Source organism: Mesoplodon densirostris, chromosome 4 (genome assembly GCF_025265405.1).
Source record: "Mesoplodon densirostris isolate mMesDen1 chromosome 4, mMesDen1 primary haplotype, whole genome shotgun sequence".
Lineage (NCBI taxonomy): Eukaryota > Metazoa > Chordata > Mammalia > Artiodactyla > Ziphiidae > Mesoplodon > Mesoplodon densirostris.
The window spans coordinates 129,612,947-129,637,867 of NC_082664.1; the positions used below are offsets into that span (position 1 = coordinate 129,612,947).

At 47.9% G+C, this 24,921-nt stretch overlaps 1 protein-coding gene across 1 annotated transcript in view; it reads left to right on the top strand.

The window, feature by feature from the left end:
- The window catches only part of DAPK2 (death associated protein kinase 2), a 125,311-nt gene extending 121,822 nt beyond the window's left edge, over positions 1-3,489 (top strand). The window contains exons 9-10 of the mRNA XM_060095256.1: positions 3,184-3,273; positions 3,382-3,489. Of these exons, the coding sequence (XP_059951239.1) occupies positions 3,184-3,273; positions 3,382-3,489 (198 nt within the window). The remainder of the gene's footprint in view (positions 1-3,183; positions 3,274-3,381) is intronic.
- Positions 3,490-24,921: the final 21,432 nt, after the last annotated feature.

Here is a 24,921-nt window from a genome sequence, read left to right on the forward strand (position 1 = left end):
AAGTAGACAAAAAGAGGTCCCTTCACTCCCAGAGTCTACTAATTCCAGCTCATGAAACTCTCCAAGTGAAGTGCAAGAGTGTCCCTTGCAAGGGTTCGACTCGAAGGTGAATTGCAGACATTTGTGAGGTTAGAGGTAGAAATGTTCTGTGGGCTGGGAAGGCAGGATGCCAGTCACCTTGGGAAGGAGAAACTAGTTGCTGAGAGGTATGGGGAAGTGGAATTAACAACAAATGAATAAATATGGAATAAAATGTCAGGTAGTGACAGGTGCTTTGAGGAACTGGGGCAGAGGCACAGTGAGTTGCATGGGGCAGCTGGGTGCTATTTATATAGGGTGGTCAAGGAAGGCCTCCTGAGGAGGTGACATTTGAGCAAAGACCGGAACAAAATGACAAAGTAAATACAGTAAGACCCGGAGACCTTGGGTTCCTGGACCAGCAAGCAGACCCATGCAATGAAAGCCACAGGGACAGGAAGGAGATGGGGAGAAAATCAGGTTACAGAAGGACCCAGATGATACAGGCCTTGGGGTTCTTGGTGAGCCTGTTGGGTTCTATTGAGAGTGCCCAGAAGCTGCTGGAAGGTTTTGATGCCAGGAAAAGGCAGGCTCAGCACAGATCAGTTGCCCTCTGCCCTCTTTTGCATCTCTCTTCCAGGTGGGACCTAAAGCCAGGACTGGGCTTGTGGAGGAGGTGAGAGGCGGTTAAGGAAAGAGCTGGGAGAGCAAGGCATGGCCTGATGGTCCCCTCAGAGCCCCCGTCCTTTTCTCTCCTCTCTCCTCTCTGCCTTCCTCCTTTTCCTCCTCTCTCCCCTCCTGCACTCTTTGGCCCAAACCACCGTGTCCCATTTTAGGGGAGTGAATAGCCCCTGGCTCTCTCGTCTCCCCTCTGTGTCAAGGTTGCGTGCACTCTCCTCCCTGCTCCCTGACCTCCCCAGGACTCTGCCTCTCACCTTGCTGATTCCCAGGCAGAGCTGTGGGGAGTCATGGTGTCATGACACCCTTCCGTGGTCTCGCGGCTGGACTGATCCAGGTGCCTGGGCCTCTCACCGGTGGGAATGAGCAGGTCCTGGGACTTCATTCTGGTTTGATTCTGCAGCAGCTCAGGGAAACAGTTTATCCGTACAGCTCTTCAGCACCCACTGTCTTATGCTCTGCATCAGGAGTGGGTAGTGAGGAAACGTTGACAAAAACATGAAGAGCTGACCGAGAGAGGTGCTAAGTATACTGCAGAGCTGACTGAGAGGTGCTAAGTATACTAAAGGAGCACACATGTTTTGGTCATGTTGGGAGAGAGAGACAGTGTTTCTTGGAAGTTATCTTGGAAGAGGTCATGTTTGAATTGGGCTTTGAAACACACAGAGGCTGTCCTGGAGGAGGGAGATTGGGTAAACAGGGAAAGGGCCTCCTGCCAGAAGATGTCAGGTCCAGAGCAGTGTGGGCCGGCCATATGCACTGGCTTCCACTGGCACCTGGCGCCATGATGAAAAATAAACAGGCATGGAGGTGTGCTTGCAGTGTGGTTAGGAGACAAGACCAGCATCAGGAATCAATGAGTGACCTCGCTCAGCGGTCACTGAGGTGCCAGAGGAGGCACTGCTCTGAGGAGGCTGTCAGAGCAGAGAGAAGAATAGAGCTGGATGGGACCTTATGGATCGCCCCGGGCAGTTCATTTCCTTGAGGTCACGGAGTCCTTTAAGAATCGTTGGAAGCTATTGACTCTTCTCAGAGGAAATGTATGTCTGTACCTATACACTAAGTTTTTTTTTTTATTGAGCTATATAATTCACATACTATAAAATTCACCATTTGAAAATGTACAATTCAGTGCTTTTTAGTTTATTCACAAGGTTATACAACCATCATTACTATCTAATTCCAGGACATTTTCATTACCCCAGAAAGAAACTTCACACCCTTTCATAGATAGTCATTCCGCATTCTCCCCTCTTTCCAGCCCTGGCAACTACTAATCTACTTTCTGTCTCTGTGGATTTGCCTATTCTGGACATTTTATGTAATTAGAATCATACAATATGTGGCCTCTTGTGTCTGGCATCTTTCACTTATTATACTGTTTGTAAGGTTTATCCATGTTGTCCTATGTATTAGTACTTCATTCTTTCCATGAATGGATTTTCCATTCAGTTCTTCCTTTGTATGGATATACCACATTTTGACTGTCCATTCATCAGTTGATGCACATTTAGGCCCTCTCCACTTTTTGTCTATTATGAATAATGCTGCTATGAACATTCATGTTCAAGTTTATGCACTAAAATTTGCAGACCATTTCAGGAGGTTCACAGAACCCCTGAAACCCATCTCTTGATTTCTCAATCTAGGAAAACCTTGTTTTACGAAGAGGCAGGAATTCATGCGGGAATAGACTCCTCACATTGGAGTCCATTAAATATGTCCAGTTTTTCTTATATATCAATTACATTGCAATAAAGCTATTATAAAAATAAAATAATTTATAAAAAGATGGAATGGAGAAGACAGGAAGGCTATCGATAATATATCACTATTTATTGAGCAACTCTAAGCTAAGCACTTTACATCCCCCATTTACTTAATCCTAAACAACCCTGTGACACAATGTTATTTATTATCCCCATATTACAGATGAGAAAACTGAGGATCAGAGAAGCCATGCCAGGTTTCTTGGAGAAGTCAGGGTTTAAGCTAAGCCTTGACTGCCAAGCAGTGAAAGGCAACTACACATCCCATCTCCTCTCTACCCCCATCAAAGCCCCTATTTCCTTACATTTATTTTTGAGTGGAGTACTAATGCCCGTCTGCTAACGAGGCATCCATTCTGCTAGGCCCAGAACTGGCCCAGTGCACAGTGGGCATCCTGGGCTGCTGTACGATGACCCTTCCCCAGAGTGACCCATGGTTGAAGGACCTGCCTCCTGCTCTTCCCCTTCGGGGAGGTAGGGTCTGAGCCTTCAACCCAGCCAGCGTGCACATCTGGCTGTGGTAATAATAGCACAGGGGTGCCGAGGGCATCTCCGGAACAGCTGAGACTTCTGGAGCCGTTGCCCTCAGCATGAGGTTCCTCTGCGTGCCCTGCCCAGCAGGGAGGTCCCGGGGTCAGGCTAAGGGTGGCGTGCGGTCAGGGGCCCTGATGCTGTCCAAAGCCCAGCGTCAGCCGCCATGCTCTGCTTTGTCTCCCAGCCTGTGGACAACCAGCAAGCCCTGGTGCGCAGGGAGTCCCTGGTCAACCTGGAGAACTTCAAGAAGCAGTATGTCCGCAGGCGGTGGAAGGTGGGTCAGGGCTTAGGGGTGGGGGCGGGGGCCAGGTGGGCTCCTGGTTCCCTCCGGGGTCTCGGTGCACATCCTCACCTGGCGGTTCCTCTCCTCCCCCTCCCTCAGCTCTCCTTCAGCATCGTCTCTTTGTGTAACCACCTCACCCGCTCCCTGATGAAGAAGGTGCAGCTCAGGCAAAATGAGAACCTGGTGGGTAAATGCAGTGCCCTCTGATTGGGTGGAATTCTGGGTGAGGCCTGGAGCTGGGGGGAGGGGGGCGGGGAGAGGAGGTGGGGCTTAACTGTTTCTGGCAGGCTCTGCACTGTGATCTGTGTTCGGGGGGACCACTGGGGTAGTGCTGGGAGGGGGCGCTCCAAGGGGGCAGCATGAGCCTCTGGAGGACCTCGAATCCTTTCCTGGTGGCCTTTCGAAGGGACTGCTCTTGCCACTCTACAGTCCCAGCCTTCCCCTGAGGACCTGTAGCCTGCCAGGGACCGTGGGAACAGTAGACAACGAGACTACCGGGGGCAATCCAGAATCAATTCCTCACGATCCAAGGATCTGCTTTAGAATGAAAGCTTTCCATTCATTTGCCGATTTTTACATTTCTGTTTTGCTTTAGATTGCCAATAATAATAAAAACAATAATATTTAGATGATATCTTATATTTGATTAGCTTGTTGCAGTTTTATGTACATCTAAAATGAGAGACTTACAATATAATATAGTAGTCAAGAGCATGGCCTCTGGAGCCAGACTGCTAGGATTCAAATCTTCCACTTACTGTGAGACCTTGAGGAAATTACTTAACCTCTCTGTGCCAAAATGTCATCATTTGTAAAATGGGGTTAACAGTAGTTCCTACCTCACAGTGTAGTCATGAGGATTAAATGATGACATATTCTTAGAGCCTGGCATTTTAAGTGCTCAACTTATTAGCAGCTATTATTGTTGTTTAAAATCCTCTTGTAGACTGTAAAATGCAGTGCTGGTGCTACGAAATGCAGTGTTAGTATTGCAGCTGGTCGAGGTTCCCTGACAGACCCTCCCCACTGCTCACCGAGTGTGGTGAGGGCCCCAGGGGTGTCTAGGATGGCACAGGTCAGGACAGAAGGTGACTGCCTGCTCAGGAAGAGGCTGGAAGGCGGCAGCCTGAGGTGAATGGGCTGTCAGCACTGGGCAGCCTCGGGGTGCACAGCACTTAGGCTGCATCGCGGGACCTGGCACAGCCCCTGTGCTCCCCCCACCAGCCTGAGCTCTTCTTTTTTTTTTTTTTTTTTTACAACTTTATTGGGGTATAATTGCTTTACAATGGTGTGTTAGTTTCTGCTTTATAACAAAGTGAATCAGTTATACATATACATATGTCCCCATATCTCTTCCCTCTTGCGTCTCCCTCTCACCCTCCCTATCCCACCCCTCCAGGCGGTCACAAGGCATGAGCTAATCTCCCTGTGCTGTGCGGCTGCTTCCCACTAGCTATCTATTTTACGTTTGGTTCTCACTCTTGTCCGGAACTTGAGGATTTATGGCTCCAGAGACCCAAAACAACTGTGTGGCTTTGGCCAAGCCGTGTCCCTTCTCTGGCTGCCTTCCTCATCTGCTGTAAAAGGGGACTGGACTTGCTCCCCCTGAAAATCCCTGTTAATCATAAGTAGACTGTTCTCCAGCTTTCTTTTGTATTGTATGGCTCTGACTCATGCTAAAAAGTTTCTATTCAGCAGAGCTTGAGTTATTTTTATTGTTATAGCCGGGCCTGGTCCAGGATGTATTTGGCTAAAGTTGATCTTGACCTTGGATTTCCAGCTGGCTCAGGCCAGGGGAAGGAGAGAGGGCCCTGGGTAGGCACATGGCTGACAGCGGGCATGCCTTTCAGGACGAGTTGCCCTGATACGGTGCTGGCCATTGGGAAAGAGGAACAGAGAGTAATTGAAAAGCGTATAAAACTCTTTCCTAATTTTTGTCCTTGTGCAAACTTTTTTTTTTTTTTTTCGGTACGCGGGCCTCTCACTGCTGTGGCCTCTCCCGTTGCGGAGCACAGGCTCCGGACGCGCAGGCTCAGCGGCCATGGCGCACGGGCCCAGCCGCTCCACGGCATGTGGGATCTTCCTGGACCGGGGCACGAACCCGTGTCCCCTGTATCGGCAGGTGGACTCTCAACCACTGCACCACCAGGGAAGCCCTGTGCAAACATTTTAAATAGTCCTCTTTTTACTCAAACAGTCAGCACCTGATATCAGCTCAATGGCTCACCCTACACGTGGAAAAGGAATGAGTCCCAGGGGACTTCCCTGGTGGTCCCGTGGTTGGGACTCTGCGCTTCCGCTGCAGGGGACCGGGGTTTGATCCCTGGTCAGGGAATTAAGATCCCTGCACGCTGGCATGGCGTGGCCAAAGAATAAAAAAAAAAAAAAAAGGAATGGGTTTCAGACATCTATTATTCACTTTTCCAAAAGGCATTTTCCTTAAAAAAGAAAGATACATCCTTTTGTTTAGGAAGCATTAAAATTGAACATCTGGCAATAGATTTTTTTATGACTTGCATTAAGTCTTTCTGAATTAGGACTTTGTTTAATAGTTTTAATAATTTAATTAGATGCATGTGGCGTGAATGAAAAAGGCATGGTGACCACCAGGGTGGCTGCTCCACTCTGGCTTAGCCATGTAGGTGCTGATGGACTGCACTTTACTCTTTTTCTCTTTCATAAAAATGGAGCACGGAAGCCATTTCCCTGGAAAGACTACATGGCAGGGCTGGTTAAAGGTGCAGCTTAAGCTAGTCAAAGAAGAGTGGGGGAGGTGGCCGTCAGAGTTTGGGGAGATCCCTGTGGCTATCCCTCCCCCGTTCTCTCTAGTCTGAGTTCAGGAGACCCACCAGCCCACAGACCAACTATCCAAGTGGTCTTGATTATGTGGCAGCCACAAAGGACACCGGATATAATTTTCATTATTATTATAATTTGGCCTCTTCTGGTACCTGATTTTCCCTAGATGCTCTGCTCTGCCTGTATTCCTTCCTCCTGGGAAGGCGGCCTCAAGGCAGTTGGTCTGGTCCCATTTCAAGTCCCTCCCCACCCCCATCCCACCCACCCCTGGTCTCTGGACAGAGCAACAGCCTTCCCCTCAATGTCCATCTCCCTGGTTTACAGGCCCGTGACCCAGGTGTATCAGCTCAGGTTGCCTAGCACGACCCCATTCCTGGCACCTTCTGACCCTCTTGCCCTGGGTCTCTTTTTTTCTTTCTTCCAGAGGAATTGTGAGAGTGACACAGAGGAGGACATCGCCAAAAGGAAAGCCCTCCACCCTCGGAGGAGGAGCAGTACCTCCTAACTGGCCAGGCTCAAGGTGGCCACCAGGGAGGCCTGGGCACCGCAGGGCTCCTTTCTATGCAGACTATTGGACCCCGCTTGTTGCCAGCACCCAGGCATTCTGCATCCCTGAGCACTTTGCAAGAGAGATGGACATGCAGGATTCAGAAGCGTTTACAGGGGAGCCAGGAAACCCTGGGAGCTGTGGCTGTCACCTCCTGGGAATGCAGGAGACTCCAGCATTCCCAAAGCTCTTAATTCTCCACAAAACGGGCTTTCACCTGCTGCCAACATCAGAACCTGGATGGGGATGTGGACCTAAGAAAATTATGCAAATGACCATCATCATCATGGGTGAAGGTCAGATTCAGGCAGCTTTTCTCACAGGATGAGGGAGTTCAGAACCAGCCTGGTCAAAACTTACACCAGGAAGACAGAGGCCTCCCCCACGGGAACAAGATAAGAAGTGAAATGAATCTTGGGGTGTGAGGGACCAATCCTGTGACCTCCCAGAACCCACATGGAGTCCACGTGTCATGCTGGCCAACATATCAAACCTTCTAAAGCAGCCTATTTTCAGCCCACTGTGTTGTAATATTTTTCACTTTTATTAAACTTCTGGTTTACCTGATGCTCGGCTTCTTTTAGGACTCTCCCGATCTGATTTTCTTTAGCTCAGGTGCCTATGACTGTAGGGGAGCACCTGGGGTGCTGAGTGGATAGCACCTCCGAGGGTCATACTAAACCACCCCCTCTGGACTGCAGGGTGCCTACCTTCTACATCCTTCCCTAAAGGAGTGCAGCCCAAGAAAATCAGCCCAGATACCAGCATATAATGCCTGTGCTCCCTCCACTACGACGACAGTCACCCCTGCTGGTGTGGACTGAGTTGTGTCTCCCAACCTCTGGTACCACTGAGTATTTGGAGACAGGTCTTTAAAGAGGTAATTAAGGTAAAATGAGGTCACTGAGGCAGACCCTAATCCAATATGACTGGTGTCCTTATAAGAAGAGAGATCAGGACACACAGAACCATATGAAGAGACAGTGAGAAAGTGACCATCTCCAAGCTAAAGAGAGAGGCCTCAGAAGAAGCCAACCCTGGGCTTCCCTGGTGGCGCAGTGGTTGAGAGTCCGCCTGCCGATGCAGGGGACACGGGTTCGTGCCCCGGTCCGGGAGGATCCCACATGCCGCGGAGCGGCTGGGCCCGTGAGCCATGGCCGCTGAGCCTGTGTGTCCGGAGCCTGCGCTCCGCAAGGGGGGAGGCCACAACAGTGAGAGGCCCGCGTAATGCAAAAAAAAAAAAAAAAAAAAAAAAAAAGAAGAAGCCAACCCTGCCAAGACTCAATCTCAGACTTCTGGCCTCCAGAACTATGAGAAAATAAATTTCTGTTGTTTAAGCCACCCAGACTGTGCTTCTTTGTTGAGGCAGCTCTAGAGAACTAATACACCTGCCAACAATGGCCAAGATTGGGGCAGGGGGCTTTATGAAGATGTGGTTGAAGAAGGTCAAAGAGGGACCTACAGGGAGAAAAGAGAGGGAAAAAAAGATGGATTACCTGGACCCGTGAGTGAAGATGGCAAGAGAACTTTGACAACATAGAAATCTGGGCCCTGCTTTCCAGGCCAAAAGAATGGTGGTGCTTATCAGAAACCCAAGAGAAGACCCTTGGAAGCCAGAAGTAAAAAGGGTCAGGGTGAGGCACCAAGGCTGAGAAAGTACATGGGAAGAGGTGGGAAGAAAGGGAGAGAAGTTTTGGAAGGTGAGTGAGGGAAAGTGTGCCAGGAAGGAAAGAGGGGAAGAAAATAAGTGTGGAAAGGAAAGGGCACGGGGAGAAGGGGAGGCATCCTTTCCCTTTGTCAGCAGCAAGTTTTAAGCACATTGTGTGAGAGAGTGGGCCCAGCGGCCCTCATCCAGTGAATGATCCAGGGCAAAATGGCCCCACAGAAACAGAAAGGCAGTCCAGTTTCAGAAAAGCTTCCAGCCAGAAATGGAGTGACCTGCAAGCTTGTTGAAGAAAGCTCTGCCGTTGCCTTGTAGTTCTTGGACGTCCCAGTTCTCAGGAGGATCCAGCTCTGTGCCTCCCTCCAGCCTCTAGAGGATCGCTGAGGCTGAGAACTGCTAACTGTGTTCAGGGCCCCTGGGTCATGGCTGTGGCTGGTCACAAAGATCAGCAGGGAATGTTCTAGAACAAGGGCTCCTGGGTGCTCCTAGGAAGTAAAATGTGGTAGCGAGTAGGCGGCTGCCCTCCTGCTAGGAAAGAGGGCAGTGAATGGCTTTGACAAACCGTCTTGAGTTTCCAGTCATGACCAAAGGGTAAGCCTTTTGGAGCTTGTCTGGCCCAACCACTGCATTGTACTGAAGAGGAAACTGAAGCTAAGAGAGAGGAAGTGACTAGTTCTGCTTCACACAGCAAATTTGTGAAAATGTCTGATGAAAGGCCAGACTTCCTGACTCCTAGTACTGTGCTCATTTCTTCAGCTTGATAACTGTGGGAGGCCTTTCAGGAAATGGATGGACACTTTGCTTTGCGTCATTTTAAACATGCTGGCATCTTTCCTTTACTGTTGCCTGCCTTGTCCTTCATTTCTGGAAATGGAAGAAATGGTTACACTTGCTTCTTTCCATCTTTGCAAAGGACTCTGCCCCTGAGTGGGGATAGCTCGGCAGCCAACCTCCATGGGCTGCAAGTCGGTCAGTGAACCGATATTTATTGGGCTCCCACTATATGCCTAGGACTGTTCTAGATGCCAGGGTTAGAACAATGAAAAGGACAGACTTGATAACTTCCCCTACAGGGGTCTACATTCTGTAAAGTCCTGGGAATCCAGGACTCCATCCTACTTATAGGCTGCTCCTCCCGCCTCCTGCTCATCCAGATTATATAAAGCCCCGTTGGCTGGGTCCCCCTCAGCCCAGCTCTCTGGGGTTTGAAGGCACCCGCTGGGGTTCCCAAATCCCTCAGGAAGCCCAGGGCCAGGCAGTGGGCAGAGAGGAGCCTTTGAAGATGTGCATCCTTTGAGGATGACTTTGACACCTAGCAGCCCAAAGCCAAGCATCTGTGCCAATCCCATACAGGGCCCCAGTCCCTGTGGCCTCTCAGCTGGCAGATGGCTGGTGCCCTCCAGGTGTGAGGAAGGGTGGAACAGCTGTTCCACAGGAACAACCTGGCCCAGGGGAACTAGGTGTTCTGGGTTAGTTCTGAAGAAGGCTGTGTTGACCAGCTGACACTTCAGGAGACCACAGTGTGCCCTGAGGCGAATGGAACATCTCCAGTGACGAAAGCTGTGCTCAGTTAAAAGGCAGTCTTCAAAGAGTCTGAGGGTGCCCTGCCCCCGAGTGTTTGCCTGTATGTTTGCAGGATGCTGCATTAATATTTCACAAAGGCACATAGAAATATTTCAGTGCTCTGCATTTTAATGTCAATCTCACTGCTTTTCCTGACTCCAGATCTTAGATTTCATTTGCTTTTTCCACTAGCCTGTTTATTTGCCGAAAACCTTATTTTGGAAGCAGGTGAAGGCCATACCATAAAGGGTGAACCACAAAATCTCTATGAAAGGAAAGTAGGTACGTGTGAAAAGAGCTTAATTGAGGACTGGGATATCACAAGGAATTTCATCTGGCACAGGCTTATCGAACTTTTCCATCTGGTTCACAGCTTGATGTCATCCTGACATTGTTCTGTTCACCGTTGCTGCACCCCAAAGAATAATTATTCCTTGGTGGGCTGCTGAGAGAATCCCATTCTAAGCAGACCTTAATAGGCTTAGGGATTGGAGCCATTGAAGAGCTGTAAACAATGGTTAATTCACATTTCAAAAAGCAGAAACACAGTTGCTGACCTCTCATTAATAGTTTCTATTTTTCCCTTTCTCCCACTAGTTCCCTTTTTCTCTCCCCCTCTATCCATTAGCAAGTCATAATATATAGCTGAAGTACATATTTTAGTAATGTATTTACTTATTGAATAAAATTTGTTCCCAGTTCATAATCGAAAAAATAGTTGGTTATATTATCTAGGGAGGAATAATTTTGTAAGTATTTCCCCCACTGTGGATCAGTGATCCTCCCCACTTGAGCTAGAAAAAAATGAAAGATAAAAAAAATAAGCTCACAATAATTTTTAAAAACCTGTTCTGCAATAGGAACATTTATATACGCTTTATTTAATCCTCTTTGTGACCTTGTAGGGGAAAGGAGAGCCCCATTTCTATAGATGAAGAAGCTGAGACTCAATGGAGTTAAGAAATTTGCATGCAGGGACTTCCCTGGTGGCACAGTGGTTAAGAATCCACCTGCCAATGCAGGGGACGCGGATTCGAGCCCTGGTCTGGGAAGATCCCACATTCCACGGAGCAACTAAGCCCATGCACCACAGCTACTGAGCCTGCACTGTAGAGCCCGCGAGCTGCAAATACTGAGCCCGCATGCCACAACTACTGAAGCCCGCATGCCTAGAGCCCGTGCTCCGCAACAAGAGAAGCCACCACAATGAGCAGCCCGTGCACTGCAACGAAGAGTAGCCCCCTCTTGCTGCAACTAGAGAAAGCCCACGCACAGCAACAAAGACCCAACGCAGCCAAAAATAAAATTAATTAATTTAAAAAATTTTGCATGCAATCACACAGCTGGAGTATTTAGAATCTGGATTCCAGCCCAGTTTTGCCCACCCCGAAATCCACATTCTTCCCTACTTTTCCTGGAGAGACAATGTTGCATGAACAAAGCATCCCAGAGAACTAGAGAGAGCATGATACTGTTTTTATAAAGCTCAAAAACTATACTACACTTTGTTTGGAAATACATGTCAATGTGATAAAAGAGTGTTTTCAAAGCAAGGCAATAATGATGCTCAAAATTCAGGGTGACACTTACCTCTGGCGGCTGAGATGGGGAAGAGGACAAGCGTGGGCACCAGGCTGTTGGCAGTGTTCTGGACAACACCAAGTTCATGATGGGCTCATGGGAGTTCATTTTATTATTATGCTTTCTCACTTACATATGAGTAATCTATGGTTGTCATCTATCAAATATTTAAAATAATACAGGGAGAAAGTGAGGTGAAAAAAATCAACCCTAATGGTCATGAGATGCCACAGTGGACAGGATTTGGAGGCTGTGGTGATGATCCCCGAGTGTGCCTTTCCCCTCATGACTTGATACTGGCTTTGCTCTGTTTTTTTACCTTAATCAGAGGTCATCATGCCACTCAGTGAGAATGCCTCTGCTGGATTATTATTCCCATTTTAAAGAGAAGGGGTAGAAAATCCCCCCTGCTTTGCAGCTCACCTCCCCAGTCACCACCTCCCCTTGGAATTTGCCTAAGGTTGCTGGTCTGAGGACATCTTCCAAGCCCAACTATGCTGAGTTTGCCAACTCACTCTCTGGTGGCTTCCTGTCTCTCTCAGTTTAATCCCAGAGGCTGGACAGGGTTTGAAAAGCCATTTGGGGACTTCCTCGGTGGTCCAGTGGTTAAGGTTCCGGCTTCACCGCAGGGGCATGGGTTCGATTCCTGGTTGGGGAAGTTCCACATGCCGCATGGTGCGGCCAAAAAAAAAAAAAAAAAAAAAAGCCATCTGGGCCATTCCCCTGCTCATTTTGAATGGAGAAGAGGTGGTCCTGTGTCTTCCCTCAATTCCCTTTTCTAGTTCTTAGCAGTCCTTGGTATATTTCACCACTTCACCAAAAGGCCTGGGCTAATTCCTGGCACTTTTCAGCTGTTGAATCTTGGCCTTGTCATTCATCCTTTCTGGGCCTCGATTTTCTCATCTGTGCAATGGAGATAATGACATCAGTGTTACCTGTCATGAGTGCCTCGTTGAGACCCATTTTGTAAGGGAGGTTTGCCAACTTTGAAGAACTTGGCAAACATAAGGGATCTGTTATTTACATACCTTAGTTGTACCACAGGCATAAAAAGCAACTCTGAGAAATGTGAAAGGAGAACCATGGTGACAGTGGCACTCAACGCTGGTGCCCTGAACTCTGGGTAGAGGGTTCCTGGGGCCCGGGCACACCTCCTACTCACCTTTTCTGCCCCAACACAACTCTGTGATGCCTGATTCTGCACAGAGCCTCAGCAATGGTGTATTAAACAGAAGAGAAAGCAGGAAGGGCCTTCTTCCCACATGGGTGCCAGAGGCTCTCAGTTGGCCGTCTTCTTCCCACCCCTCCAGAGGGTGCTTGCAGGGGAGGCCGGAACAGAGCCCTGCTGGGGGCAGGGTGCTGAGAGGGAGGCTTTGCTGCTTTGCCTTTTCATTCAGAACTTGTGTAGCTCACCTCAGGAGGCGTAACAACTCTCTAAACAAGTAGATGCAGGGACCTCCCTGGCGGTCCAGTAGCTAAGACTCCACGCTCCCAACGCAGGGGGCCCGGGTTCAATCCCTGGTCGGGGAACTAGAGCCCGCATGCTGCAACTAAAAAGATCTTGCATGCCGCAACTAAAGCCCGGTGCAGCCAAATAAATAAATAAATATTAAAAAAAAAAAAAAAAGAAGAAGAAGTAAATGCAGGACTCAGACTATTTGGCCCCTACCTTATTTCCTTGTTTTGCTGTTTTTGATGCTGATTTAGTTTGCTAGGATGGCCATAACAAAATACCACAGACTGGGTGGCTTAAACAACAGAAATTAATTTTCTCACAGCTCTAGAGGCTGGAAGTCCAAGATCAAGGGGCCAGTAGTGTTGGTTTCCTCTGGGACCTCCTTCCTCAGCTTGCAGACAGACGTCCTCTTGCTGCCTCTTCACATGGTTGTTCCTCTGGTCACAAGCATCCCTGGTGTCTCTTTGTGTGTCTGCATTTCCTCTTCTTATAAGGACACCAGTCATACTGGATTAGGGCCCATCCTCCTGGCCTCCTGTTAACTTAATCACCTCTTTAAATGCCATATCTCCAAATAGTCCCATTCTGAGGTACTGAGGGTTAGGACTTCAATATATGAGTTTGCGGGGGAGGTAGAAGACACAATTCAGCTCATAACAAATATTTCCTTTAAGAATTACGAGTTTTTCATGTCTGCCTCCTCTTGTGGGCCATAAGCTCTGTGACAGCGGGACTGGGCCTGTTTGCTGTTTTGTGTACAGTGTCTGTGGGTGTTCAGTAAGTATTTATGGACTGAATTAATGAATGGCGTATTTTTCCCTGTGGATCCAAAACGGCAAGGAAAGCTGCAGACCTCATGCTGGCAAGAAGCCAAAACAGAGCCTTCAGAATCAGGCACCCAGCAGCCACCCTCTCCCAGCATTCCTGTCCTGCAGGGCGTACTCAGTTTAATACACACTGGTGCCGAATAGGCCTACCGTGGGTCAGACTTTCTTCTGGCGTTAAAGGATGAATGAGTAAGCTTCTGGTAAAAGAAGGGGAAAGAAAGTTTGGGTTAGTGTTCTGTTTGCTTGTCCTTATGCCTTCCTGTGGCTGAACTTTGGAAAGTCGCCAAATGAAAGAGTAAAACGTCTCCTCTGGGTTTTGAAGTAGTAATGTGATGAATCAGGACTTTATCTTTTTTCCCCACTCCTAGCCTTTGTGACCCTGATTCCAGGTCAGAGACCCAGAGGGCCCTGCCAGAGAGCCAGTGGCCACCTGTTGGGCTTGGAAGAGGTGTTCAAGGTCAGGCATAGATGACAGGTAAAGCTCTGGCTGAGTCCCTTGGAGGAGTGTGTGTGTGTGTGTGTGTGTGTGTGTGTGTGTGTGTGTGTTTCAAGGTACCTGCATGTGTGCATCTGTTTGGGTATATTTGGATGTGTGTGTGTGTGTGTGTGTGTGTGTGTGTGTGCATCCTTGGGTGTATCTGAGTTTTCTCTTTGTTTCTGTGTATGTGCATCTTACTGTGTGTCTGGGGGTTCTGGGTGTGTGCATCTGTCTCTGTGTGGGTGGGTGTATCTGGGTGTCTGGGTGTTGTCCAAAAGGACTCATGGGGAAAGTGCCTCTACCCCAGCCTTTGTAGCATCTATTCTAATGCCGTCAGACCTCTGAGGCCAGTCTATTTGACATTCCAGGGGACAGAGTTGAGGACAGCCACATCTGCTGAGTCATAAGGATGTGGCTCTGTGTGTTCACAGTTGGACATATCTCCTTTCACACACCCGGAGGGGAAATTTCAGACGGGCTGGCTGACCCTGCATTCTTTCAGAAGGTTATGACCTCTGCCAGCCTCAGGAAGGAGCAGAAATGAGAATGCTCAGGAGACCTGGAGGTTGGCAGGGGGTGAGCTGAGACCTGGATGTTCCCCAGCTGGATACCCTGGGTCATGGCTTTCTCAGGCCGTTCCAATAACCAAGCTGCCGGCTTTGAAACTGATTGATAGATGCTTCCTGGTGGAGGAGGGAGCCAGGGCAGATGGTCTTGAGTGATATAAAGTGCAGACCTCACCAAACTCTCAGTGCTGACCCTAAGAGGCCCTACCAGGCCATGAATCTGGACTCTGGAAAATCCTTCTCTTCCCTCCCCAATTCAACCACCCAACAAATAAACAAAAACCACCGCAATAGTGTGCCTAGCCACAATGCAATCAAGTGAGTCTCTCAAGTTTGTCTGATATAAACAGTAAAAATTTCCCCAGGGTGAGCAGGGGCAGGAAGCCTCAGTCATGGGTTCCTTGATTGGAATGGATTTCATAGGTTCTTTTCCAAGAGCAGATAAAGAAGGGCAAGAGGGCATTTGTGGTGTGCACCTGGCAGGGCATGGGAAGTAAACGCCCCTTCTGAGAATTGACACGTGCCTGGCGTGGAAATGGGCACTGTTCCCAAGGAACCCAGACTGGGGGCAAACCCGCAGATACTCAGCTTACCCAGAGATGAGCTGCTTCCTGTAGCCCATGAGGCTGGGGGCACAGGTGTGGATGAGGTGAGGGAAGGGGTGCATCCAGGAGGCGTTGGTCCTTCTGAGAAGGCAGTATTCAAAGGAGGGAGGGGGCTGGCCCGGAGCAGGGGCCTCACCACTGGTCACTTCTTGTATTCAGGCAGTGAAGGCCACTGGCAAAAATTCATGCCAGTCTACCATCACTCGCCTTTGGCAAGGTCCAGCCAGCCCGTGGGGCTCTGTGGGTCTGGACAGCAGGGCAGTAGGTTTGGTGGGGATCAGGTTCTCCTGGGGAGAGAGGGGCCTGAGAAGGAGGTTGGGTGCTCAGTGCCTGCCTAACCAGGGGCTTCAGCGACTTTGTAGATGCCCACCCAACCCCACTGGAGATGCCCAGAGGTGACAGATAGTTCATGATCTCCTGGCAGGACCCTCAAGAGTTGGTGTCAAACTGTTCACGTTGTTGCAAGTTTTTCTCAGGTTGAGTTCGAATCTGCCTCCCTGAAGGTCCAGCTGTTGTCCCGGTTCTGTCGCATCCATTTAACAAATATGTAGACAAAGATGAAAAAGACAGTCTGTGTCCTCAAGGAATCCACAGACGAGTGACAAGGACAGCTGTTACACAGGGCAGGATGAAATAGGGGCTAAGCTGCAAGCTGAGGGAGGGGTTCTTCATCCTGACTGATGGGGGCCCCAGGAGGCGGCATTTGAAAGAGGCTTAAAGGATAAGGGGATGGGTGTATGCGGAGGAGCTGTGCGGTCCAGGCCAGGAAAAGCTTGAGCAAAGACACAGAGGCAGGAGAGAGCAGAACAGTTCCTGAGGATGTGGAGTTGCCTGGCAGGGTGGTGACCTGGTGTGGGGGGGGGGCCGTGGGGGAGATGGGGGCTGCATCACAGAGGGGCTTGAACCCAGGCCTGGGCCTTTATTCAGTGGGCCACAGGGAGGCTCAGAGGTTTTGTGTGACTTTATCAGAGCTGTGGTTTACATCACACAAAGTGTGTTCCCCGTGCAGCATCACCTAGGACCGGTTAGAAATGCAGATTCGCAAGCCCCACCCCAGACCTGCTGAATCAGAAACTCTGGGGGAGGGGCCTAACTAACAGCTCAAACAAGGCCTCCAGGTGATTCTGATGCACTGCTTTAGAAAAACAGCCCTGACAGCCTAGCGAGAGACAGGTGAGGTGGGCGGAGTCTGGAGGAGGGAGAGCAATGTGGGGCTATTAGTATCACCTGAGGGAGGCAGGAAGCCGCCTGCCCCGCGGAGGAGGCAGGAAGAGTTAGACAGATTTGGGTTCCGGTGCCAGCCCCTCACCTTCTAGCTTCATGAAACTGGGCAAGGGACTTCCCTTTCCTGGGCCTCAGTTTCTGCATCTTCAGAGAGGGGTCACAGCTGGAGAAGGTAGGAGATGGTCAACGACCATTTCAGCTTGCCCAGGACTGAGGGGTTTCGTGGGACTCAGGATTTTCAGTGCTAAAACGGGAGCGACCAGGACAAACGGGGATGGTTGGTCACTCAAGCCCCCGAATGGGACCCAGAAAGAAGCACTGCTCAGGATGTCTACAGAGTGAATGCCGAGAGTAGGGTTGCTGAGGGGCCCAAAGCCCATTCTTGAGCACTTTTGGTGACAGCTAAAGTTGCCAGTCCCTCTTGCTGCTGTTTCTGGTGCCCGTTTGGCAGGAGCCCGTCCCCCAGGTCTCTGCTCCTCTCTGGCTCTGAAGACCAGCAGAAAGGGAGACGGGGCCCAGGCCAGGCAAGGGCACGAGGCCGGCACCCTATGGCCGTATTGCTGGCCTGGTGCCAGGGTCACATGAAATACAATATGGCTGAGGCCTCCCAGCCCCTGCTGATGCTACTGGAGGCTGAAAATACCCAGTGTCCTGGCCTGGGCGCCTGGCTGACTCTTCTGGGTCAGGAGTCAGGGGAGCGACTGTGGTGTCTGTTACTCCACTAGTCTGGCCTCAACTGGGTTCTCACCGCTTTGGCCAGGGGCCTCTGGGTAGGGGTGGGGACTGGCAAGCCCTGTGGCCTTCTAACTTTCCTACAGTTGGGTTTTTTTTTTTTAATTGAAGAATAGTTGATTTACAATGTTGTGTTAATTTCCCTTGTACAGCAAAGTGATTCAGTTATACATATATACGTTCTTTTTTTAATATTCTTTTCCATTATGGCTTATCATAGGATATTGAATATAGTTCCCTGTGCTATACAGTAGGACCTGTTGTTTATCCATTCTTTATATAATAGTTTGCATCTGCTAATCCCAAACTCCCAATCCTTCCCTCCCCCATCCCCCTTTCCCCTTGGCAACCACAAGTCTGTTCTCTATGTCTGAGAGTCTGTTTCTGTTTTATAGATATGTTCGCTTGTGTCATATTTTAGATTCCACATACAAGCAATATCATATGGTATTTTTCTCTTTCTGACTTACTGCACTTAGTTTAATAATCTCTAAGGCCATCCAGGTTGCTGCAAATGGCATTATTTCATTCTTTTTTATGGCTGAGTAATATACCATTGTATATATGCACCACATTCGTTATCCATTCCTCTGTCGATGGACATTGAAGTTGCTTCTATGTCTTAGCTATTGTAAATAGTGCTGCAATGAACATTGGGGTGCATGCATCTTTTCAAATTATGGTTTCCTCCAGATATATGCCCAGGAGTGGGATTGCTGGATCATATCGTAGTTCTATTTTTAGTTTTCTGAGGATACTTCATACTGTTTCCCATAGTGGCTTCACCAATTTATATTCCCACCAACAGTGCAAGAGAGTTCCCTTTTCTCCACACCCTCTCCAGCATTTGTTATTTGTAGACTTTTTAATGATGGCTATTCTGAACGGTGTGAGGCGGTACCTCATTGTAGTTTTGATTTGCATTTCCCTAATAATTAGTGATGTTGAGCATCTTTTCATGTGTCTCTTGGCCATCTGTATGCCTTTCTTTGAAGAAATGTCTATTTGGGTCTTCTGCCCATTTTTCAATTGGGTTGTTTGTTTTTTGGTTGTTGAGTTGTATGAGCTGTTTGCATTTTTTGAAAATTAAGCCCTTGTCAGTGGCATCATTTGCAAATATTTTCTCCCAGCCCATAGGTTGTCTTTTCATTTCATTTATGGTTTCCTTTGCTATGCAAAAGCTTGTAAATTTGATTAGGTTCCATTTGTTTATTTTTGCTTTTATTTCTATTGCCTTGGGAGATTGACCTAAGAAAAACTTTGTATGTCAGAGAATGTTTTACCTATGTTCTCTTCTAGGAGTTTTATGGTGTCACATCTTAATTTTAAGTCTTTAAGCCATTTTGAATTTATTTTTGTGTATGGTATGAGGGTGTGTTCCAACTTCACTGATTTACATGCAGCTGTCCAGCTTTCCCAACATCACTTGCTGAAGAGAATTTTTCCCATTGTATATTCTTGCCTCCTTTGTTGAAGGTTAATTGATGGTAGGTGTGTGGGTTTATTTCTGGGCTCTCTGTTCTGTTCCATTGATCCATATGTTTGTTTTTGTGCCAATACCATGCTCGTTTGATTACTATAGCTTTGTTGTATTGTCTGAAGTCTAGGAGGGTTATGCCTCCTGCTTTGTTCTTTTTCCTTAGGATTGCTTTGGCAATTCCGGGTCTTTTATGGCTCCATATAAATTTTAGCATTATTTGCTCTATTTCTCTGAAAAATGTGATAGGTAATTTGATAAGGGATTGCACTAAATCCCTACAGTTGAGTTTTTAAAAACAGGGACCTGAGGTGGAAACACCAGATAGAAAGGTTACCCATGGAAGCTTGCTCAGAAAAGTGGGGCAGCTTCTTTCTGAAGATCCCAAGGAATCTCTCCAAATGTCTTGCTGGTCCATGTGTTCATCCATGGACCAATCATGGGGACTGGCAGGGATTAGGGGATTTGTTTAGGCCTGAGAGCCAGGGCCTCAGAGCTTGGGGCAGAGACAGCTTCCTTCAAAACTGGTTGGGGGAACTGAGGCCATTGCCAAGAGAAGGAAAACAGATATTGGGAGGGACCAAATGTCTCCCTCATTCTCTTCCTGTTTGCTGCTGGGTGGTGCTCTTCACCTAGTTCTGCTGCCGGGATGCCCTCCATGAATTCAGCGTTGCCTCATGAGCGAACTCTCTGGGGTTTGAATGGGGCCTCCACTCCCAACATGCACCCACACCTGCCCAGGAGCCAGGCCTGCTGCAGCCTCCAAAATCTGCAGGCCCTACTCATATCTACCCCTCTTCCCTGGAAAGAACTTCAAGCCCAGGCAGGAGGTACTAGTCTCAGGTGTGGAAATACTGGATTTGAAGTCAGGCAAGGCTCTCTGGGTTTGAATCCCTGTTCTGGCACCTTCTTGGCCAAGTGACTTCCAGCAAGAAATTGAGCTTCAGTTTTTGTTTTTGTTTTTGCGGTACGCGGGCCTCTCACTGTTGTGGCCTCTTCCATTGCAGAGCACAGGCTCCGGACGTGCAGGCTCAGTGGCCATGGCTCACGGGCCCAGCCGCTCCGTGGCATGTGGGATCTTCCTGGACCGGGGCACGTACTCGTGTCCCCTGCATCGGCAGGTGGACTCTCAACCACTGCGCCACCAGGGAAGCCCTGAGCCTCAGTTTTGCCTCTTGTAAGACGGGGATAACGTCATGTTCCATGAAGCGCTGTTGTGAGGATAAAATTGAATGAACTATGAATTTAAGCTAATAGGATAGAGCACAGTACATCACACTCAGAAAGTGTTGTTGACGTCATACAGTAAAAGAATAAGAACAAATACATAAATGAGGAAACTGGAGCAAAAGGGAGAGAAAGAGAGAGACTCTTTGTAGTATATCTGTCCAAGGTGCCTGCTCTGGTGACTGCAAAGCATGTGGCTGGCAGGTGCCTTAATGTAAATGAGGGGCCACACCTCTTATTAATAAGAGGACACGCTTCCTGGGCCTCTCTCCATGCTGTGAGCTATGGGTGGCCCCCGGGGCCTGCACCCTCTGCAAGCCAGGGTTAGTTAGAAAACTTCTCTGCCCCTCCATGGGGCATATTCTACTTTCCATGCATCTGGCCCCACCAACGGGAACTTAACGCCCTCATATAATCATCACCAAGCACAGAGAAATCTTCTGCCGCAGCCGGCCCTCTTCCTACCTGTCCGTGCCGGGGGCAGTTTGGGTGGGAGAAGTAATGACAGTAGTGGTCCTGATTGTCATATGCCTGCTATGTGCCAGGTGATTTGCATATATTATCTTCGGTTTTCACAACAATCCTGAAAAAGAGCTATTGTCTCCATTTTACAGATGAGGAAAACTGAGGCTCAGAGAGGCAAATGACTTTTCTAAGACCACATAGCTAGCCATAATCTAAAGGGAGAGTTTAGGTTCAAATCAAGTTCTATCTGGCTCCAAAGTCCGAGGGCTTTCCACCACACAGTGGGGAAGAAGACGGCTCAAGCTCCAGGTCATTAACTCCCGTGGGATGGGGCCAACCCCCTCCCCTTACTGGTCCTCAGTTTCCTCGCCTGTGAATCAGGTGATTCCTGAGGTCAGGATTCTGTTCTCCTGGCATCTGACTCCTTGGAGGCCCTCTGCTGCCATGTACAGAGCACAGCCTGGGCAGAACTGTGACACAGGTGACCTCAGTATTTCCCCGTTTCCCTTGTGAGGCTCTTCCTCTGGCCAGGCTAGTGTTTTTCCACTGCCAGACAGCTTTGAACCCAGGAGTCACCCCTCCAGACTGCTTTGCCCTGTTCTCTGGACATTGCTGCCCACAGCCTTAAACAGGACATTTTCAGTCTAGTGTCTCCTCTCCGCTGGGTTCGCCATCTTAGAGAAGTTGAGCAGGGAAGCTAAGATGCGTATCTGAATTACAGGGTGAGGGGTTAATGGGCTCTTCAGTTGCCTTTTATCAGGAGCTTCTGGAAAGTGTCATAACCCAAAAGAGCAAGTGGCCAACTTAGTAACTTCATCAGTGCCTGCCTGAGTCCTCTCAACCCCCTGCACATTCACTGTGGCTTTTGCTGTATTTAGCTCTCCTCCTAGCCTATGCACTCCCTGAGGGCAGGGGCTGGGCCTTGTTCCCTGGCTAGAGGCAGTGCTTGATGGAGCAACCAGGCCAACATACCCCCGGGGGTGACTGGACCTGGATCTGACCCTTCCTGTGGAAACAGTAGGCACTTCCTGAGCTCCCTCCCCACCTCAGCCTGGCCTGCAATTTATTCCTTAGTAGCTAAAGAAGAAGCAAGAATGTCAAAGGAGGGAGGGAGAATGTTTAGAAATACTAGAAGCACACAGATTTCTCAGTCATTCCAGTGCTGCGCCCTCCCAGCCCTGTGGCCACAGAAAGTTCCCAGGAGCCAGGCTACTCTCTTTTGGGCAGGGGAGTAAAGTTATCAAGAAGTTAACTAAAGGGGGACTTCCCTGGTGGCACAGTGGTTAAGAATCCGCCTGCCAATGTAGGGGACACAGGTTCGAGCCCTGGTCTGGGAAGATCCCACATGCCGCGGAGCAACTAAGCCCGTGCACCACAACTACTGAGCCTGCGCTCTAGAGCCCACGAGCCACAACTACTGAGCCCGCAGGCCACAACTACTGAAGCCTGTGCGCCTAGAGCCTGTGGTCCGCAACAAGAGAAGCCACCGCAATAAGACTACGCACCGCAACGAAGGGTAACCCCGCTCTCTGCAACTAGAGAAAGACCGCATGCAGCAATGAAGACCCAACACAGCCAAAAATAAATAATAAATAAATTAATTAATTTTTTAAAAAAGCCACTGAAGGGAAGAGAATTAACATTTATCAAGTTCCTGCTATGCACAGGCATTGTTCTAGATTTGTGTGCAGACTTTATCTGACTTCTACCTGTACCCATTTGGTAGATGAGAACACTGAGGACCTGAGAGGTTAAGCCATATGAGATAACAAGGTAGTGGAACTCCCTGGCGGTCCAGTGGTTATGACTCTGTGCTTCCACTGCAGGGGGCATGGGTTCCATCCCTGTTCAGGAAACTGAGATCCTGCATACCACACTACGTGACTAAAAAAAAAAAGAGAGAGAGAGAGAGATAACGAGGCTAGTAGATGGTGGAGCCAGCGTTTGAACCCAGGTCTAACTTTAAAGTCCGTGTGCTCTGTGCTCCTGCAGGCTGCCTCTGGGTGGCTCCCTGGGAACCGGAGGCTGTGCCTCGTTCCAGTCAGGACCCAGACAAGCAGCCCTGGAGGCAGACTGTGTGCCCACTGGAGCCACCCCCACCCAGCCTGTGGGCACAGGGCCCTGTTACCCAGCATCCTCCTCTGCTATCTGCTGAGCATCCCCACAAATTTTTCCGAGGGATGCTTGGAATCATGTCTGACTAAGACCACCAGGTGGCGCAGTGTAGGCCACGGGACCTTGACTCCTGGATCTAAAGCTCAGTCGGTTCTTGGGGATCTTCTGTAACAGACCAGGGTTCCCCTAAGAGGTTCCTAGGGAACTCTAAAAATACAGGCCCAATCCCTGAGAGTATGGTTTGATATTCTGGATTGGGTTTCTGGAATCTGCCATTACTTTAAAATTGTGTTTTTTTGATTTTCTGAATTGGTAAATTTGAATTCTCATGGTCCAAAAATTGTAAAGTATAAAAAGATGTACAGAGAAAAATCCTCTACGCCCCAGCAAGTATTCACTATTACTAGTTACTTGTCAATCCATCTAGAGAGTATACATTTGTATATAATGTTATGTATGTAATCATCTATATATATAAGATTATATGTGAGAGCACACACAGATTATAAGAAATAAGGATATACATTCTTTCCCCTTTTTACACAAAGGTTGCATATCTTTTTACTAAATGATTTTTATTTTGTCATATTCAAGTTCAGAATTATATGTGTAATTATAACTTTTGTAAGAAAAAAGATATATTGTGGTCTTCTTTCAATAAGACTAGTTGCCATTTAAAGCAATAAAGTGACTGATCTGAGCCATATTTTATTTGATCACCTACAGATAATGTATACAGATGCCATATATACATTCAACAAAAGAAGCAGAATGAATAGATTTTAATTACAGTAACAAACTAAACCATCTATTCTTTTGCTGTCTAGCAAAACATAGTAATCACATAGTAACAATATTAACAAGCAATAGCAGTTGATTTGATCGGAATATGAGTATTTCAACCATGAACCTTATCGTAAAAATTCACTTGATTTTTGATTGCCGATCTCCAATTGTGTTTTCATGACTGTTTCATAGTCTGGGTCAGCGGGTTTGTGAGCGTTACTTATTTTGTCTTTCTTTAGTGTTAATGAAGGATGCATGGCATCCTTAGTTCTTGTTTGCACAAGTCTGTTGAAAAACTTTGGGTCATTATTGCCAGTCTCACTCAACTTTCAAGTGATTTTGCTCATTTGACTTAACGGAAGCTAAAATAACATGATGCTTCTGACGGCTGTGTTGGATTCTTTCCAGATGTTGCTCAGCCTCTTGGCTTTGGGGAGCCTCATAATCTCCGTTTTGGGAGTTGGGTCCTTAACCTCCTGCCGTATGATGATGCCAACCACTGGCTGTACATTTTCAGGTACCCTTGGGGTGGGGTGGCACGTGCCCAGGTGCCCAGCCACAGTAACCTGTAGGATATGCTTTCATCACATGGAGGTTTGGTTGCCTCTTGGAGTGAGAGTGTTGCTTATTATATATGCTGTCCTGCACCTTGCTTTTCTCACATAACAGTATAGAGATGTTTTCCCATATCAGTTCATAAAAAGCTTTCGTATTCTTTGTTACAGGTGTATAGTGGTCTACTGTATGAATGAAACATATTTTTATCAGTTCCCTAATGATGGATATTTAGGTTGTTCCTTTGCTGTTGCAAACAAGGCTATAATGAATAATCTTGTGCATATGTCATTTCATACATGTGTAATATCTGAGGATAAAATTCTAGAAGTAGAATCGTGAGATCAAATGGTATGCACATTTAAAATTTTCACAAATACTGCAAAATTGCCCTTGATAAGGATTGTACCAAGTTATACTTCTCCCAGGAAAGTATAAGAGTACCTGTTCCTCATCAGCTTCCCTAATGCAATGTGTTATCAAGCTTTAGGATTTTTGCTAACCTGGTAATGTAAAAAATGGCATCTCAGCATTTCTTTTATTCTGAGAAAATTTGTGGGATTTTCTTCCTATTTTAAGGTCTATTCATATTTCCTTTTCTGTGATTTGTCTGGGGAATCTGTCATTTATGAAATGTTTCTCGCTTATAACTTAGGCAAGACCCCAAATCACAAAATCTCAGAGGAAAAGATGGACATATTTAACTACATTCAAATTACAAACTTCTATATAATAAACAAGATCATAAAAAGTTAAAAGATATAAGAGGTAAAAAATATTTGCAACATGTATTCCCAATATAACTTGCAGAGGAAATTTCAAAGGAGAGGAAAAGGCCAGAGTTCCAACTGGCCACCACTCCTCACCATCTTTATAGCTTTCGAAGGAAGTGCTCATACCACGACTCCTCAAAAAAAACAAAAAACAAAAAAACAAACCCACCGAAGTGGGTATTATCATTTCAGAGATGAAG